This window comes from Python bivittatus, unplaced genomic scaffold (genome assembly GCF_059951505.1).
Source record: "Python bivittatus isolate LINGU-HERP-01145 unplaced genomic scaffold, Pbiv_v1 ctg000960_np1212, whole genome shotgun sequence".
Taxonomy (NCBI): domain Eukaryota; kingdom Metazoa; phylum Chordata; class Lepidosauria; order Squamata; family Pythonidae; genus Python; species Python bivittatus.
The window spans coordinates 4,809,931-4,827,068 of NW_028277124.1; the positions used below are offsets into that span (position 1 = coordinate 4,809,931).

Below are 17,138 nucleotides of genomic sequence, written 5' to 3' on the forward strand. Positions count from 1 at the left end.
TTGCCACCAAATTCCCTTTAACTCCAGATAATTCACGTTCAGATGACGTGATACATAGTGCCCTCAGTAGTCAGCTAAAATATTTGTTATCATGATCTTACTCCTCTTCCCTGCAGAACAAGAGGCAAGAATATGTTTGATGTAGCACTGTGCTCAAGGCCCAATATTACTGCTTGGTGTCATTTCTACATCTTAGGTGAAAGCGGGCTATGAAGTTATATCTGTTGGTTTCAGTCTCTAAGATAGTAGAAAGAAGATTTATTATTTTTCAGCTATCTCCAAGACTCAGCACCCTTTTGAAAAAAGGCTGAAACCTTCAGGCATAGAGACAATACAGGAATTCTTCCCAATGTTGCATCTGTTAGTTTGTGTGCCCAGCAAGCTGATGAGTCTACTGCTATTTGAAACTTTGGGAATAGATGGTGTGTTATCCTGCTCAGAATATCACAGTGTCAAAGCACAGAGCAATCTAGGTTAGGCTGGCATCAACTATGTTTCAGTGTTGAAGGAACCAAAAGGAAGGCTTTTATCCCACCACAGCATAATTGGTGTTGCTTATATTCCATGTCATTGCTTGTCTACTTGGGAGTAACAGCCTATTTTCAGGTAGGCTTACAAGATACTCTTCACAGCAATGTGGCAGTTTTCTAGCTCTGCTTTCTGGTGCTTAACTCAGAAAAAAAGATGATTTAATAAACATGTCTATGTCCTTGTTTCAGAGCCTGACTTCTGGATGGCAGGATCAGGGGTGAGAGGAAATTTGGCCAAGACTTCAGAACTAGACTCTGACTTCTCAGGATTGATTTCATTAGATTCTTTATCCTCATGCAGGCTCTGCATCTCATTGAAAAGGGACTTATCTGGGGGTCAATGTCCTATGCCTGAAGATGTCTTTAAAGTCTGAAGTTATAAGTTTGAGGAAGCTCTCTTGTAGAGAGCTATAGAGATGACTTTGGAGAAACTATGCAGTAACAGTTACAAAAACCTGCTTCCAGCCTGGGAAATGAAGAAAGCATTAGAAAGAAATCAAACTGGCTCTGCCTTAAGTCCTTGGGATACAAGAGGGAGGAAAGGGAAAACAATGAGGTTTTCAAAATAGATGTTAGACCTTTGAGGTAAACCAGGTCAAGAAACAGACTCCTCAGGAATAACTCTACTCTATTGATACAGGCTATAGTAACAATCTGAAAACTTGTTTTTCTAACTGTCATAACATAGTTTCTCCAAGGTCAACTCTGGGGTTCTCTGCATGCCTAAAGCTGCAATTCTGAGGATATATCTCATTGAACTGTGTACTGAGTACAGAATTTAATACAAAAGAATAATGACATCATGATGTCTCCACTTTAAGTCTCCAAATTCCTAGCAGAAACCTAAATTGGGGGTAGTAGATGATTATTTACTTATTTCTTAAAGTCCACAGTTTCATCCAGGCCTGGCTATTACATTACAGAGTATGTCTCTTCCTCCTTCATCTAGAGTACTACACATTAGTCACAATCCCTGCTGGAGCAAGAAGCATTATTGTGTATGAGATGAATGTATCCAACTCCTATATTGCTGTTCGCACTTCCAGTAAAAAATACCACCTTAATGGCTATTGGACTGTTGACTGGCCTGGGAAATACAAATTTGCTGGGTCTGTGTTTGACTATCGAAGACCATATAACCAACCAGAGACATTAAGTGCTTCTGGGCCTACAAATGAAAGTGTGGTAATAGAGGTAGGTGATACTGTCATGGAATATGAGTTCACTGTATAAAAGAAATTAGGACTTCTGATTTTGGAAGGAGTCATATTCTTTGACCACATTGACTGAGAATTTTGGGAGCTGAAGTCAAATACATGGAGGATGCAGGTTAAGAAAACCTGAGCTATGTTGATAGCCTCTCCATTGTGATTCAGCCTGGAACAACCATAATACAATAGAGGAACATAACATATTGAATAAGGAACATAATTTTATTAGGCTTCATAACTCTGTTCCTTCTTCCTGAAATGAGGACCTATTGCAATTTAACCTGTTAGTATAACAAGCCATGTGATATTTATTACTGTCAGCATGACTTTGCCTCTGAATGTGCACTGTAGTCAAAATGCAAGCTTCAGCAACTGCTAATGTTCTGTTATAAATATGAGGAGAGATTTTATATATACCTAGAGAAGAACTTAGCTGCTTTCCTCCTTTCCTGCTATTGCTAGACCAAATCTCAGTGAGTAGACAGAATGAGGTCACAGGGAATAGAGAGGAAATCTGATCACTTTGTATACCTTTACATGTTGTTGGTCCAATTAATGAGTCATAATTAATCTTGGAAAAATCTAAGTTGTCCCCTGCTTTGGGGACTTTCTATTAGTAGAAATTGTAGTAGTAATGATACTTACATCATTAGCTTGACATGAAAGGACTGGGGATATCTATGGACAAAATCTCGAAACAAACAAAAAGCAAATTAAAAGCAGTACATTCAAATAAAATATTGCAAAAGATCAACAGAAGAAAGAAAGAAAGAAAGAAAGAAAGAAAGAAAGAAAGAAAGAAAGAAAGAAAGAAAGAAAGAAAGAAAGAAAGAAAGAAAGAGAAAGTCCCCAAATCAGGGGACAACTTAGATTATTCCAAGGGAACAAAGAACATTGAAGCAGAGCAGGGCTGTAATTTTCCAAAACACATTTCTGAGTAAAATTCTGAGATTTTTTTTCCCTCACCCTCCAAACAACAGCAACAACAAAATTATCCAATTTTCTACACCTTCAAAGTTGGTGGAGGGTTGCAGTTTTCTTTCTGCCGTGCCCTTGAATAGCAATAAGCTTGGATAATTATGGAGTATACAACATGGGGGCTCGGATGTCCACATAATTGTTTCTGCTGTAAATGTATTTATTTATTAAACATATTTCTATACTACCATAATCAAAATTATTCCCAGCAGCTTATATAGAAAAAAATACAAAATAAAACATACTCCATAAAAATGGCAGAATACATTTCCCTTGCAGTAATTAATGAAATAGACTGTTAAAATTCTGTGTCATGAATTTTCAGGAGTGATTATGTCTTTCTTGTAAACAATTTTGATTTGGGGGAGGGTTCACTTACAGTTCTCCCTCCCTCCCCTACCTGCCTTCATTAATTTATGACCTAACTACTCTACAATTCAGAGGTTAACTATCTCTCTGCCAGCAATAGTATTGCTTCTGCTAAAATGACAATGTGCCATTTTGTTCATCTTATAATGTAGCTCCTATTAAATTTCCCAACAACTTAATCAAGGGCTGTAGTTAAAACTTAGCTAGCAGCCTCTCACAGCGAGTGAAACCTGGCTCATCTTTGTTGTGTTTTTGAATCCTCTTCTCCCTCTGGATATCTGTGCAAGGTACACAAATTCCATATCATGTTGCCTTCCTGGCATAGCAACTGCTATGCCAATTCTTCTTCAATGGTCCTGAGTCACTTTGGAACTTGCATTTCTTCAACAGCCTGCACCTATCTAATATCTGCATAGCTTGCTATCACCAAAAGAATACAAATATTTGAAAGGTTGTTGCTGTTAATTTATTTACTTTTGTTGTGCATACTACTTTAAAACTAAATATCAAAATTAACTTGTCTTAGCCTTTGCTGGAGTGGTAGACTATAAATTTACCTTATTAGAACAGAGATCCTAAAACAATGCCTCTAAAATTAATCTCCATACCAGTCCCCCCCCCCCCCACACACACACATCTTGTTCAGTGCGAAAGAACTGGGAGATGATTCCATCTGGATGGTGTCTTGCAGTTTCTCAGCAAACTGTCCTTGTGGGAAAAACCTCATTCAGGCACAACTAATTGGATATTCAATATATTTCCATGAATTGAGGAACTGTAATAGAGGAAAAGATTTCATGACTGTCTTCATCATTAGTCATAGCTAAAGCTGTGAACAGTCAGGACGAGATTCCAATGACATAAGATTTTATGTGTAAAAGAGAAAGTAGTTAAAAAAATATAGAACTCTTTGTTCCACATTTTTTTACATGTTTTGATATTTAAACCAGTTTTAATGTGTCCATCACTTTCTAGGGAATTTAATGGGAACAACCAGATGGCCAGCATGCTTCTAAGAATGTCATGGAGGCATTGTACTAATGTAGCAGTTCAAGTCACTATCCATATCATGGTGTGATCTAAGCCAAGGCTTGCTGCCATAGGAATAGAAATGTCAGGGCCAGGTGGTATAGAGCCCAAATTTCTGCTTGATATCCTTTGGTTCACCCTGTGGTGACAAGCGCTAACAAGCAGTTATTGGCTAATAAGTTGTACTTTCTCCAACCTGATGTGTTAGACTTCCATCCTCTGGCCACACCATTATCAGTCCTGTTTTCCCAGAATGCAGGTGCCAATTTAAATTGTTGCATCCTCCCAAAAGCACAGAAAACAGCATTTATGGATCTCCCACAACATTTCCGATTAGCCACAGGATGATAAAGTGGTTTGTTTCATTTTACACACACATACTTAAGTATAAGATCTGTTGATCTCAATGGGATTTATTTACTAGTTTGTGCCAATGGACCAGATCTAGTCACTGAGACACACTTGCCCTGCTTTGCTAAGCAAACCCATTTTTCTTGAAGAATGACAAGAGATAAAATCAGGACTTTCCTTCTATTCTAGAGACTTATGCAATTTGTACCCACTGCAATATTGTAATTCTCTAGATTCACCTCAGATTTTGCTTTGGATAATTCTAGCTGTGTCCTTGCAGATATTTTCAAACCATGACTTTATGTGGTATTTATGTATGTATGTATGTATGTATGTATGTATGTATGCAGCCTGGAATTCCTGATTCTGGAAGCTTTTGTATTTTAACAAGTACTAAGCATGCACTGACAACTTCTTTTGTTTCCTTTTATTAGCTTCTCTCACAAGGTAAAAATCTAGGGATTGTGTGGGAATATTCTCTTCCTAAAGTGGAAACCGAAAGAACAAATATATTAAAACATAATTATACATGGGCCATCATCCATTCTAAATGCTCAGTCTCATGTGGAGGAGGTAAGTTTTATCTGAAATGTTTTAAAATATAGTTACATTGCAGACTACAAATTGTTCCCTGTCCAGACCTTCCTAGACACATTCAGTCAATTCTGAAGTGTAGCCCACATGGATAGAAATCTCCTTAATGGGCTATATATTTAAGCTACCTTTGAAGTTTCATCTTAAATATTAGAGGCATGGGGAAGAGACCTGGTATTTTGTTATGCTGCCAACTTTTGTGTTAATGAACTGAAAAGATAATAACAATGAACCATTCTTCTAGAAGGTCAAAATATTTTCACATGTTACCCCAATATTACCTTCTAAACAAGAAATAAATGACAAAATTAAAGAGAACTTTTTTAATATATATAGTAATTCTATTGAAGATTATAATTACAACAGTAAAAACTAATACAAACTAAAGCAAAAGGTAGAAGAGTCAAAAGAAAAAGTAGAAGGTGCAGAAAAGAAAAAAAGAGAGAAATATAAAAGAAAAAAAAATAAGAGTAGAGTAAAGAAAAAGAAAAGAATATATAAAGAAGTAATTTCCCCCTTCATCACAAGTATAAACAATTTTAGTAATTTATCACCTCTTTTTAAAATACAACAAATGATCTCTTCTACCCATATCCCATTTCTTATCTACAAACAAATCCATAAAGCATCGTCATTTCAGTCCTGGTGTCAGCAAAAGTCCATTAAGGGTTACCAAAGATAACAACATATCTATTTTAACCGTGATCAAATAAACCAACTTTATATTCCTTCCTTTTACTTCTAACAATCTTAATCTTTAGTCCATTGAAATAATGTCTTAGAACTTGTCATTTTTCTTTGTGCCTTCACATGAGATTCTTCAAAATTTTAATAAGCCTCTTTTATAAATCCAATATAGGAAAATTATCCAGGTCACTATCTTGGTTTGTTGTTTGTATATCCCTTTGAATTATTAAAACATCAGCCAGTTTCTTTCGTTTGTCCAATGTAGCATCTTTTTCCATGTCATTCTTGTAGCTTATGATTTTTAAATGCACTTTCAACTCAGTCTCAATCATGTCAGGTAAAACTTGTTCCTCTTCCATAAAATCTTTTAGACACAGTCTCTCCATAGAGGCAGATGTCTCTGTCGACGCTATGAAAATTAATTTGAGTCAATTTTTCAAAAATATCATTCAGTATGTCCAATGTTAGATTATTTTGCTTCATTCTGTAATTGTAAATCAAGTTTGTGTGTTCTTCTCCTTTAATTTTAATCTTTGGTTCCCTCTAGTGTCCAATTTTTAAAATCTGTGTTTTTTGTAACAAAAAAAATCAAAAGAAAAGCATTTTCCCATGGGAAGGATTCTTTATAATTAATTCCAAAATCTTATTTCAAATTTATCTGGACCCTTAGTCTACTTGTAACTTTCTAAACTCAAAGTTTTAATTACCCTTTTGCTGTTTATTCCCCCCCCCCCCCATTTTTTTTTAAAGTTCTTAAACTTGTAGTTAAAACTTTCTTTTGTTAAGGATTAAAGGAAACTCACCCAGTGCTGTCAAACTTGTTGATCCAAAGGATTGACAAAATGAAAAATACATTGTAAGAGGCCAGAATCTACACCTGAGTGGTCTGTTTATGGGGTGATAATCCCCTATTGCTTGTTCTCCATAAACATCTGTCACCTGGGGAAAGAAGAGTTGATGTCATATAAAAGGTAAAGGTCAAAATGACTGTGATCCTTAACAACTGAAGCTGATCCTTGTCTCAGCAGCTTTAATACAGATACTTCTGCCTTTGATCTAAGAGGGCTATGCTTGTCAAACTGTAGCAGGATTTTAAAGTGATCATTTGCCCTTCCTCAATCTTTACTTTAATCTTGTTTTAGCTTTTTATTTATATGTATATGTTAGTATCACCTGGATGGATTTATTACTTACCCATTACTGAATTACATATTGCTAAGGTTGGAATTAAATGTTTAGCAGGCAGTGTTCTTGCAGAAAATGGGTTAGGTGCTTTTCTACTGCAAGATTAAAAAGGAAAAAGAATGGCAAAAAGGAAACAAGAAAGGGTGTTCCTTAACCCTGAGCCCAATTTGTTTTTGGATGTAATAAACATCCCTCCCCCCCACCCCCAAAGTAGGAAGTTGCAGTAGGCAAACAATGGAATGGGATGAGTTAAACACACACACACACACACATTTCTTCAGTGAAGCACAGCTGGACACTCTGGCAGTTGGATATTATTGTTCCAAGTGTTTATCAGTTTGTTTTTTTCTCTGTCCGTTTTAGTTTCCAGAGCTTTACTCATTTCAATAAAATGTAGGTTTGCTTATGCCATTCTGACCTCTCTAAATTGCACTGATGTGCATAACTCACTACTAATCATTTTTAAATTGTTTGCTCATGTCAGTAATTGCTTTAGTCAACACTTTAGATAGAACAAGGATGGATAACCTTCTGCTGTCTGTGAGCCACACTTAATACTGCTTTCCTAGCCAAGGATTACCTGGTATTGTTTTCCCAGTTGATGGCTTTAGTGGTACATTGGGTGGAGACACGATGCCCAAAAGAATGTGGTAATTATGTGAAGGTGGATGGGGAGGAAGAATCTTTTAAAATCAAAACAAGGTCCTTGATGTACCTAAACAAGCCTTGCATGTAACTTTAAGGAGGAAAAGTTACAGGTCACACAGTAGCCTGATAATTACTCCACTGGATTTAAAAATAGTCATGGAAACAGCTCTAGTGTCCAGATGCACTAATGAGTTACTATCCATGAGATGGAGCTTCATTTGAATGCAGTCTCCTCCTATATCACATTTTAACACTGATGATCCATATTTTATGATTTCAGGAGCAAGTCAGCCTTTTCTTCTCCTGAATGTTTGTACATACTTTTTTTTTCCTGGTAATCTTCAAATCAGTCAGATCAAGGTATTCTGTTTCCTTTAAATGGCTTGGAGATTTTTAAATAAATGAATGAAAGAGGTAAAAGAGAAAAGGAGGTACAATTATAATAACAATGGAGAGAGAGGGAACAAGAAAGTGAGAAGCAGAAACCCCAAGGTTTCCTCACAGTGCTATTTCCTTCCTTTTCTCCATCCTGTATCATTTGAACCACTATGGAGAATTGCCACTTAAATGTGACCTTAAACGAAATTTGTAACTAACCTGGCAGTGTCACCCCAGACTAACATCAAAGGAGGATTTTTTTTTAATTGCAAAATGCATCACTTATCACCTTCCAATTTTTTTTCTATCTATTAGGGGGCTTCATTATAGCTATGGGAAAGCAAACTTGTGGTTTTAACATACCAGCCATATTTTAAATAATTTTACTATTGCAGCTAAAAATCAGACAGCTGAGAAGACATTAAATACTTTTATTACTTTCATAGATCAGACACAAATTGGGACAGCAACTCACACTCCCAAGACATTTTTCTTGTTTAATGAAAACTCTTTTGGCTTCTCTTTACACATTAATGCCAAAGAGTTAAGAACTTGTGTACCTTTAATAGATGTGTAGAATTCATCCTTGCTGAAATTCTGTTCCATAGTCAACTATCCTCTTTTGTATCTGGTCATCTTCAGTAGCATTTGAATAGTTACTTTATGTAGTAATTAACAACCTAACTCTATGATGTACGTCTACGTACAATAAACCTAACATGTTGTGTTCTGTGTACAGCCATTGTTGTTATTAGTGAGGAACACTTATGAAGCAATAAAGTACAGATACACTGATAAAACACTAGACTATTATTAGGCTTCCCAGAGCTGTTATAAGGTTAAATAAAAATAATTATTGGAAACACTTTGAATAGCAGCAATCATTTATGTTAGTGTTAAATACTGTTATTTGCCTTCTCATTCCATGGGTAGAGCCAGTGTGAGCTTGGAGATCTGATTAATTTGACAAACCAAAAGCCTACTGTTGCCTTCTTCCCAAACGCTTACTTCTCAAGGCAATTCAGAGTCACTCACCTTGCTGAAAGATCATCTGTTGCCAGCTATTTTCTGAACTTCTTGTTAGTCATTGCACAGACAGCATGTGATGGGCAGGTCCATAAAATGCATGACCAACTCGTCTGGACATCTGGCAAGCCATATACTGTGTAACTATCAAAAATAGCAGAGTCTGCATGTGCAGACTACATGGGCAAAGAGGCTGATAATAGAATAGGAATAAATTGTAGAGTAGACTCCTTCCATCTCTAAATGTTAAATAACCATCATTGCCCTCACAAACTACTTTGTATTAGCAGCTTGGTAAAAATTTACATCAGTCAGGAGAAATCATGCAAAATGCTATGAAGCAATAAAAGTACATATACACAGAAACCTGTAAAGAAGAGAATAAACTTACAGTAGGAAAAGAGCTTGCATAGAAGGGATGAAGAAATGGAGAAGAGTTCATGACAGCAGGAAAAAAGGTAGAGGATGAGAGCTAAAGAGGAAACAGTCTGCCACATGGGCCTCATACCCACCCTGGCAGTCTGAGATAGCTCCCTTCAGGCAAAGCCTCCCTAGTAGCCATCTTCTAAAGGCTTTCTTAAGATCAAGGCAGGTTTGGAGATTTATATCTGAAGGATAAAAAAGAGGAGACTATGAGTGTTCTTGTATAGAGAGGACTTGAACTCTGTGGAGAAGGCACTAAATGATGACAGCTGAGGTCAATGTAGATTGAGGCCTGCTCCATCCTGTCCTTCCTTTCTTCTTCATAGAGCATCAATGGATTCTGTAACTACAAAGCCATACTGATAATTCCCTGCAGTGGGAATCCTTGAAAGACTAAAGACAAGTGTGAGCGGTAGAAGCTGCATAAGATGGGGAAGTAGAATGGTACTTATTTTGCCCACCAGACCATCATCTATCTCATCCTGAGGCTGTTTACATAAGCCTTGTCTAACTATATATAGCAGGATGTAAGTTGAAACACATTAAATGAAATGAGTCAAACATTCCTTCAGACCAGCAGTGTGTGTCAGGCCAAAGTGCATTTTGCTTTTACAAGTTTTATGGAGGTTAATGACTATGTAACCTCTCCATGTATTCTTAGGAGTTTAGTTGGCATAAAAAATGTGCACAGATTTGCAAAGAACAAACTCTTAATTGGAATCACAGTTATACAGAACAATAAAGCAGTTGCCCCCATTGAGCTAAATGCACAATCTTTCTGAATTAAAACAATGCAAAACTGGGTCTGTTTGAGTCCAAAAAGAACAAAATAGATAATCCCTTTTTGCAGACCTTCAAGTCAGATAGTCTAAACTTTCACCTAATCCAAATGTAGTTGACAAAACTGTTCTCATGATACAAGAACTGTATAGGTGTTCTTGAGCTCTGCATCCTACATTTTTTGATAGTGAATTAATTTATAAAGGAGCAGATGCTGTTTCATTTTATTGCCTCCTTGCCTTTTCATCCGTTGGCATTACCTCCTGATATAATTGAAGATGGGTATATGTTCAGTTTATCACAGTTTTCAGTTCATTTTTTTCCTTTAAAGTTACCAGAATCATTGATAAAATGTCAGGCATTATCACATAGTAAAATATTGCTTTATGCTGTGATTTAATTGGTGCTTGTTTGTAGATCTGTATATTGATGAAGCATAAGGATAGGGTGACAGATGTAAACTGAGAGCTGTAACAAACTGCCCACATTGTCTGAAAATAAAATTTAAAAATGGAATAATGGATTAAGGGATACTTCAGAAATAAGATCAAAACTCCAGGAATACATTTGAATTGGGAGAACTTTGTAAATAATCCCCTTGTTTTCTTTTTCTGAAAAAGTTTGACACACTTATACATTCCTGTGACTGAAAAGGAAAATTGCATTTGGTGAATATCTCCCCTCTACTAACACAGAGCTAACAACAAGTTAGCTTGTGTAGTCACAACTGGTTTTACATGTATTTTAGTGAAGAGTGATGGATGGAAACAAGAAAAGACTGCAAAAAGGAAAGACGACTGTGGAGTAGCAATTAGGGGCAAATGGTATATCACAGTTCCCAGAATTGCTTATCAGTTAGTCATGTAATTAGTTAATACTTAAGGAAAAAATCTTCATGTTTTTGACCTGAGGAACCAAACCACGGGAGGTAATCAAATAAATGTGCTTATTGTTTGCATAGGGTTATGTAAGATGGACACAGTGGCTTTAGATAATCCAGAGATGGAGTTTCAGATGTAAACAGTTGTTCATGATTTTGTGCTTGCCATCTGTGCTGTGTTGTATGCAGGTCAAATGGAGACAAAAGAAAGCTGCTACAAAGATTTTCAAGTACAAGTGGATACTTCTTTATGTGACCCCAAGAGTCGACCAGCTACTGGAGCCATTCCTTGCGAAATGCCAGCTTGCCCTCCCAGGTAATAAAATGCATGCCTAAATGTATGTTTCCCCAAATTTACATGGCATTGCACATGTTGATTTACTGATTTGTCCAGGTATTTGCAACACCTTTCAATACAAATCCTTTTTGGAATGTATTTGTAATATGCATTGACTTCCAGTTTGTTTCCAGGCATGGTTCAAGTCCTGGTCATTACTTACAAGGCTTTCACAAATGAAGAAATACATACACTTCTTGGTGTGGTAAGCATTTGGAATTCTAGGCTGGAATATATTTCCAGTAGCAAAATACTCTCTAAGTCTCTGGACTGGACTTTCATGCCAAAGCTGACCACTCACCTTCCTGAACCATGAAGGGCTTCCTGCTTAGGCTGGAACCTTTTCTGAAGAACAAACTATCCCTGACTCTGCTGTGTTGCTGGGTGTTCCTTCTGTCTTCCTCCTGCTTGTTCTGTAGTTCCGTCTTCCATTATTTTGGTCCTGACTACTGCTTGTTCCTTGACTCTTAACAGTCTGTCCCTTGGCTCTGACTCCCAGTTCAGCTTCTGGTTCCCCATCTTCTTCTCACTGTCAGTCAGCTGATTGGCTGGACATGGGATAGAACCTTCTCACTTATGTCACCCAAGCTGTGAGCAATAACATAGGTCACCCTTCCCTAAAAGGCCCATTTGCCCTCACTGTTGGCATTTAGCCATGCTGTGGATAACAAATTAGGTTCCACCTCATTTTAAATTTCATTTAGCTCTTTTAACTCCTCTATTGGTATGGTTTATGATGGCTTTGCATTGCAATTTGATGTTTATTTTATTTATTGTACTGATTAATGTATGTGTTTTCAGTTAATGTTGTCTACCTTCTTGTAGCCCCATATAACAGCACAAGGATAAAAAATAATTTTTAAAAGTTGGGGTGGTGGGACATTGTTCTTGCCAGACTGTGATAGATTTTGTAACTCAAAGGCTTAACAAAGATTACTGATCATTGATTCCCTAATCCAGTGTTGTCCAAACTTGGCCACTTTAAGATGAGTGGACTTCAACTCCCAGAATTCCCCAGCCAGTCATGCTGGCTGGGGAATTCTAGGAGTTGAAGTCCACTCACCTTAAAGTGGCCAAGTTTGGACAACACTGCCCTAATCATTTTTGAGACAAAGTACAGCAATAAAGCCTTTCATTATAATTTGAACAGACTAAATCTAGGTAGTATAGTATAACTGACCCCGGTCACATCATAAACTGGCAGACTTCTCTTGACAACACTAGGCTGGAAGCAGGTACCAGGGCATTCAGGGGCATACTACTTCTGATAAGAAAGGCATATTTCAGGGAAGCTGATGAAGGTTTTATGGAAGAATTCCAGTAAGCACTATGTATCAAATGCAAATACTGTTTTCAGTGAAATCAAAGGTTAACTTCTTGTGCTTAATTCTCCTGTGATAGGTTTGAAACCACTCTCTTTTGGGCAGGAGGGATGGTTTCCACTTGTCCTTTCCTTTGGTAATGGATTAGTCTGGGTGTAGGTTGTTTACTTCTCCCCTTATAAGCATTCCCTCCCACATAAATTCTGTGTAGACCAAGAAATGCCATAGAATTCAAGCCAATGAACTGACATCTGTGGCGTCCCCAGCTCGAAACTCATGTTAATCTTGGCATTTTGTTGAGAAGTCTATAAAGCTATTGTTTCTAAGCCTTATCCTTCTCTCCATGGTGCTACCTAGTTTAAGGAAATAATACTTATAATAGTAATTAGGAATGACACCAGGTTTGGGGTCTCAGCAGGCTCCCATCCTTAGCTCTACCTTGGCTGTACCACAATAGTGTCAATCCATGGGTGGTGGTGAGGACAACAGTAGACTTAGATCTGGTCACATTTCACAAGATCTTTGTTAGAGTGAGGTGGAGAGAAAAAATGTTGCCTTCTGGGTATTGAAAAATATATAATTATAAATGCACACATTCAAATTTTTTATTATTTACCAAGTCACAGCAAGTGGCAATATCTAGCCAATTTTTGCTGATTATAGAAAATAAAAAAATTAAAAAGCAGAGTTGAACCTTGAATGGAGGATCCATCAAGAAATTCTAGGGATGTAGACTAGATTGGGAAATTGAAAGAAAAATAATCCAGAAAGAAGGCAAAGGCAACACCACTTTAAGGGGACTTTACCTTTATAATATATATGACAAGTTATAATTTGAGCTCCTGTAAGAAAAGCAGCATAGTCAAGGTTAAATGCTTCGGTATTTGGCTCCAACAGTGCTGGGATTAAGGAAAGCTGTTAAAACCTGGCTTAACCTTGGAGGCTGACATATTATGAGACTATTTCCTCTGGTAGTGGGGTGCTTGTTTAATGGAGTCTTACTTCTTCTTGGTGCATAAGAAGAGTTGCTATTTTATTCTTGCTAGTTATTATTATTTTATTGTTTTAACCTCATTTGCAGATGACAAGTATATAATCTGCTCAGTAATAGGAGTGGCATATAGAAAGAAAGAAAGAAAGAAAGAAAGAAAGAAAGAAAGAAAGAAAGAAAGAAAGAAAGAAAGAAAGAAAGAAAGAAAGAAAGAAAGAAAGAGAAAGAGGGAGGGAGGGAGGGAGGGAGGGATGGAGGGAGGGAGGGAGGGAGGGAGAACAAACTGAAACAATTCCTACTCAGAGCTATTAGAATTCCTGTTTAAGCAAGATGTGCCCTATTTAATTTTTAGACACTCAGATGCTTAACCTTAGTTGTGAAGATCCTTCTAATTTCATTGAACCTGAATCATCATAGTAAAATAGCTATTTAGTTACAGCATATACTAAAAATGCACAAGCAGATATTTTATGGCTCCTTATGCAGATATAGTGGGTTACCTCATTTATATGCCCTCTGTCAAGTTAAAAGAGACATTGCTATACCGTCTGGAACCTCCAGACATCATTTCTCTGTTGTACATGAGATATTTTAGAATTCATGGCTCCAAAGTTGGCTGTTATCCCAGTTTTGAGCATTTAAACTAACTGAGCTAGCACATTAAATTTATAAATATTAGATTTACACTAGCTAGGCTTAAGCTAGTTATTTAGTTGTTGAGCATGCCCCAAAAATGTCTACCATAAACATTTATGCTATGTTCTCCTCATATAATATTACAAGCTGAAGATAGAGTCCCAGTTAAATCCATTGCTGCTGCTGCTGCTGCTGCTGCTGCTGCTGCTGCTGCTGCTGCTGCATGATTGACAGCTCCAAAAACATGCATTCATTTCACGTGTATCTAATATTCCAAAAAAGAAAAGAGCTTTCTTCAGTCACTCTTTGTTGCCCAGTATACAATTCTGTAGCCTAATTTTAACTTTCTTTGCTTAAAAAGCTCCACTTTCTCCTGCACCCCATTCTACAGGTTGAGGCAGCATTTCATCATGCCTAATTCCTCCTGAGAACTCCTTTCCTATCTCACCGACATTATCAACATATAGACCATCAGAGGAAGAGGAACCTAGAACCAGACATCATTCTATCATAACTGGACCTGACTTCAGTTGAGGAACTCCTCCATTTCTATTACATGAGGGATTGTAGTAGAAAAGGATGGGAAAACCTTGTTCTGAATGCGTGCATCATAATATATTGTTAATTTTTTAGAAAATATTTTAATACTGCTCTTTGTCTCATATCAGGAGAAAATTAAAATGTTAAATTAATTTTAAAATGTGTAAAAAATAAACCTATTAAATCCATATTAAGATGCATCAATAAAAGAGAAATATAAATACTTTAATAACTAAAGCTTTTCAAATGCTTGGCCCAACAAATAGTTGAACCCCCCCCAACACCTCCCCCAAAAGTCAGCGTTAGTTGTACCCCAGAAAGGATATTCAATGATTGGAGTGTCACAAACAGTAGGTGATCTCCTTTAACAAAAAGTAAGTCCCCTTTGAGTTGAACTCAGCAGTGTCCATGATGGTGCAGGGAGGGAGTGTATAAAAAAAAAAAGGCAAGATGGCAATCACAGTTTGCAATCAAAGCTTCACCCTTACTGTGTGTGCACTGGCATCACATGCTGTATCAAAGTGGCAGGCCTCGATCACAATGCCACAACCTCTCTTGCCTACCCTCCACCCCTGGTGGGCACTGTTGGGTGAGCTCGATTCTGAATGAATTCAAAGACATGCCTATTCTGATTTCTTGATGTTGGTGGTTTGCCACGGTGCCTTCTAGGGTCTTTGGAATACCCAGTTTAGTCTGGCCTACTGTCCAAGTGATCTCTCATCTTTGGACAAAAGCTTTCCCTGATTATTTTAAATCTGAGGCAGGCTGAGAGACAAGTGCTCCTTCAGAAATGTGGAATCCAAACTATTTAAGGCATTGACAGGATGCATCAGCCCCTTGAATTGGGCTCAGAAGTGAAGAGGCTACTGCTGCTTTTCATTCAGAATAGGTACTATGCATATGTGTGCAACTCTAGCTAATAAGTAATACAATTAGAATGTTGTGAGAACATAAATAATTGTGTCAAACTATATCACTTCTTTAGCAAACCAAGCTAGGCTGGTGGAAGGCACTCCTAGCCACTGAGGACACCCAGGTCTCAAATATCAAGACTAAGTCAAGGAAGATCCCCAAGATATTCTGGGAAAGTGCATCTCCATCTAGAGTAGGCTGATCTAGATATAAGAATCTCTCATTCAGACAACTTTTGTCAGGATTCAGCCTTAATTTATTGTCTAAATTTAGACCATTATTGAATCTAGGCCCTGGTGGAGTGCCAACGATCAATGCCTTTGATTTAGAAAAAAGATGCAGATAATTTTCTCAGCTTTTCTTCAATGTCCTCCTTTAACTCTTTTATCATCTAGTAATTCAGCCAGCTCTTCATTTTGTAATTTTGTTAATTAGTGTGTTTTTTTTTTTAATCTGGTCTTAAAATGGTTTTAGCATATGTATTTCAGAGCCCTTTTTCTGCATCCCTGATTGTAACCTTGCATTTCTTTTGTACAACTATGGAGAAGCTTTCTTCTAATAACTTCCTTGAAGCTGATGACTCTCTTGAATTTAGTAATACCTTTCCTGTTGTATACTAGCTAAATATCTATTATTGTGTTTTTCAGTACCTACACACACACACACACATACACACAATTTTCTAGACATCTGATTTATCAGGTTGTTTGGCTCTAAGCCAAAATAAACATAATTTTATAACTTACTTATACCCTGACCTCATAGAAGGAATGAATGTCCATGCATTCTATGGGCGCAGACACAACGTGGTACTTTTTTTCTGACTGCTCCATATTTCTTCCACCATGTAGATCTATCCCCAGGCTAATCTTAGGATTTCATTTTTTTAAAAATGTAAATCCTATTAATTTCAATTAATTTTCTTTTTTGTAAATATGCAAATGGGTTTAGCCTTAGTTTAAACTATAATATTCTGAAACTGAGATCTTATTAATACAGGTCCTAAAACCACTTAGATACTGTACCTTTTTTCTTCTATGTACAGTATACAAATATCTGAGCAATCTGTATGTAACTGAATGTTATTATAATGCTTCTGATGACTGATGCTAATATTCTGATTTCATTTTAGTATATTCATATATATTTAATATATGTAGTATTGTGTTTGAGTCTTCCTCTGTTGCAGAATTTACTAGCAGTCCCAAATCAGCTTTTTAAAAAGGATATAGGATAAAGATGTTAGATTAATGAAATAAAACAAGCAGCCGAGGCCTATAATCTGGATTTAGATACTCTGTGAGGTTGCCCACATCAACATGAGTCCCTTT

The 17,138-nt window shown here is 36.9% G+C and overlaps 1 protein-coding gene and 2 long non-coding RNA genes across 7 annotated transcripts in view; 1 reads left to right on the forward strand and 2 right to left on the reverse strand.

Moving 5' to 3' along the window:
• The window catches only part of ADAMTS16 (ADAM metallopeptidase with thrombospondin type 1 motif 16), an 81,672-nt gene that overhangs the window by 47,673 nt on the left and 16,861 nt on the right, over positions 1–17,138 (forward strand). For all 4 annotated transcript variants that reach the window (XM_025163474.2, XM_025163475.2, XM_007423317.4 and 1 more), the window contains 3 exons: positions 1,480–1,724; positions 4,903–5,041; positions 11,259–11,385. In XM_025163474.2, coding sequence (XP_025019242.2) covers positions 1,480–1,724; positions 4,903–5,041; positions 11,259–11,385 — 511 coding nt within the window. The remainder of the gene's footprint in view (positions 1–1,479; positions 1,725–4,902; positions 5,042–11,258; positions 11,386–17,138) is intronic.
• On the reverse strand, positions 6,020–9,486 carry LOC148213615 (uncharacterized). Of its 2 annotated transcripts, XR_015794261.1 has the most exons (4): positions 9,378–9,479; positions 8,996–9,107; positions 6,553–6,688; positions 6,020–6,158 (listed from the first exon to the last, which is right to left on the reverse strand). It is a non-coding gene; the product is annotated as an uncharacterized LOC148213615 (long non-coding RNA). The 2 variants fall into 2 exon arrangements; XR_015794262.1 differs by lacking the exon at positions 8,996–9,107 and having other exon boundaries at positions 9,378–9,486.
• The window catches only part of LOC112540092 (uncharacterized), a 34,495-nt gene continuing 30,975 nt past the window's right edge, over positions 13,619–17,138 (reverse strand). Inside the window, exon 5 of the long non-coding RNA XR_003084161.2 lies at positions 13,619–14,620. This is a non-coding gene — a long non-coding RNA (uncharacterized LOC112540092). The remainder of the gene's footprint in view (positions 14,621–17,138) is intronic.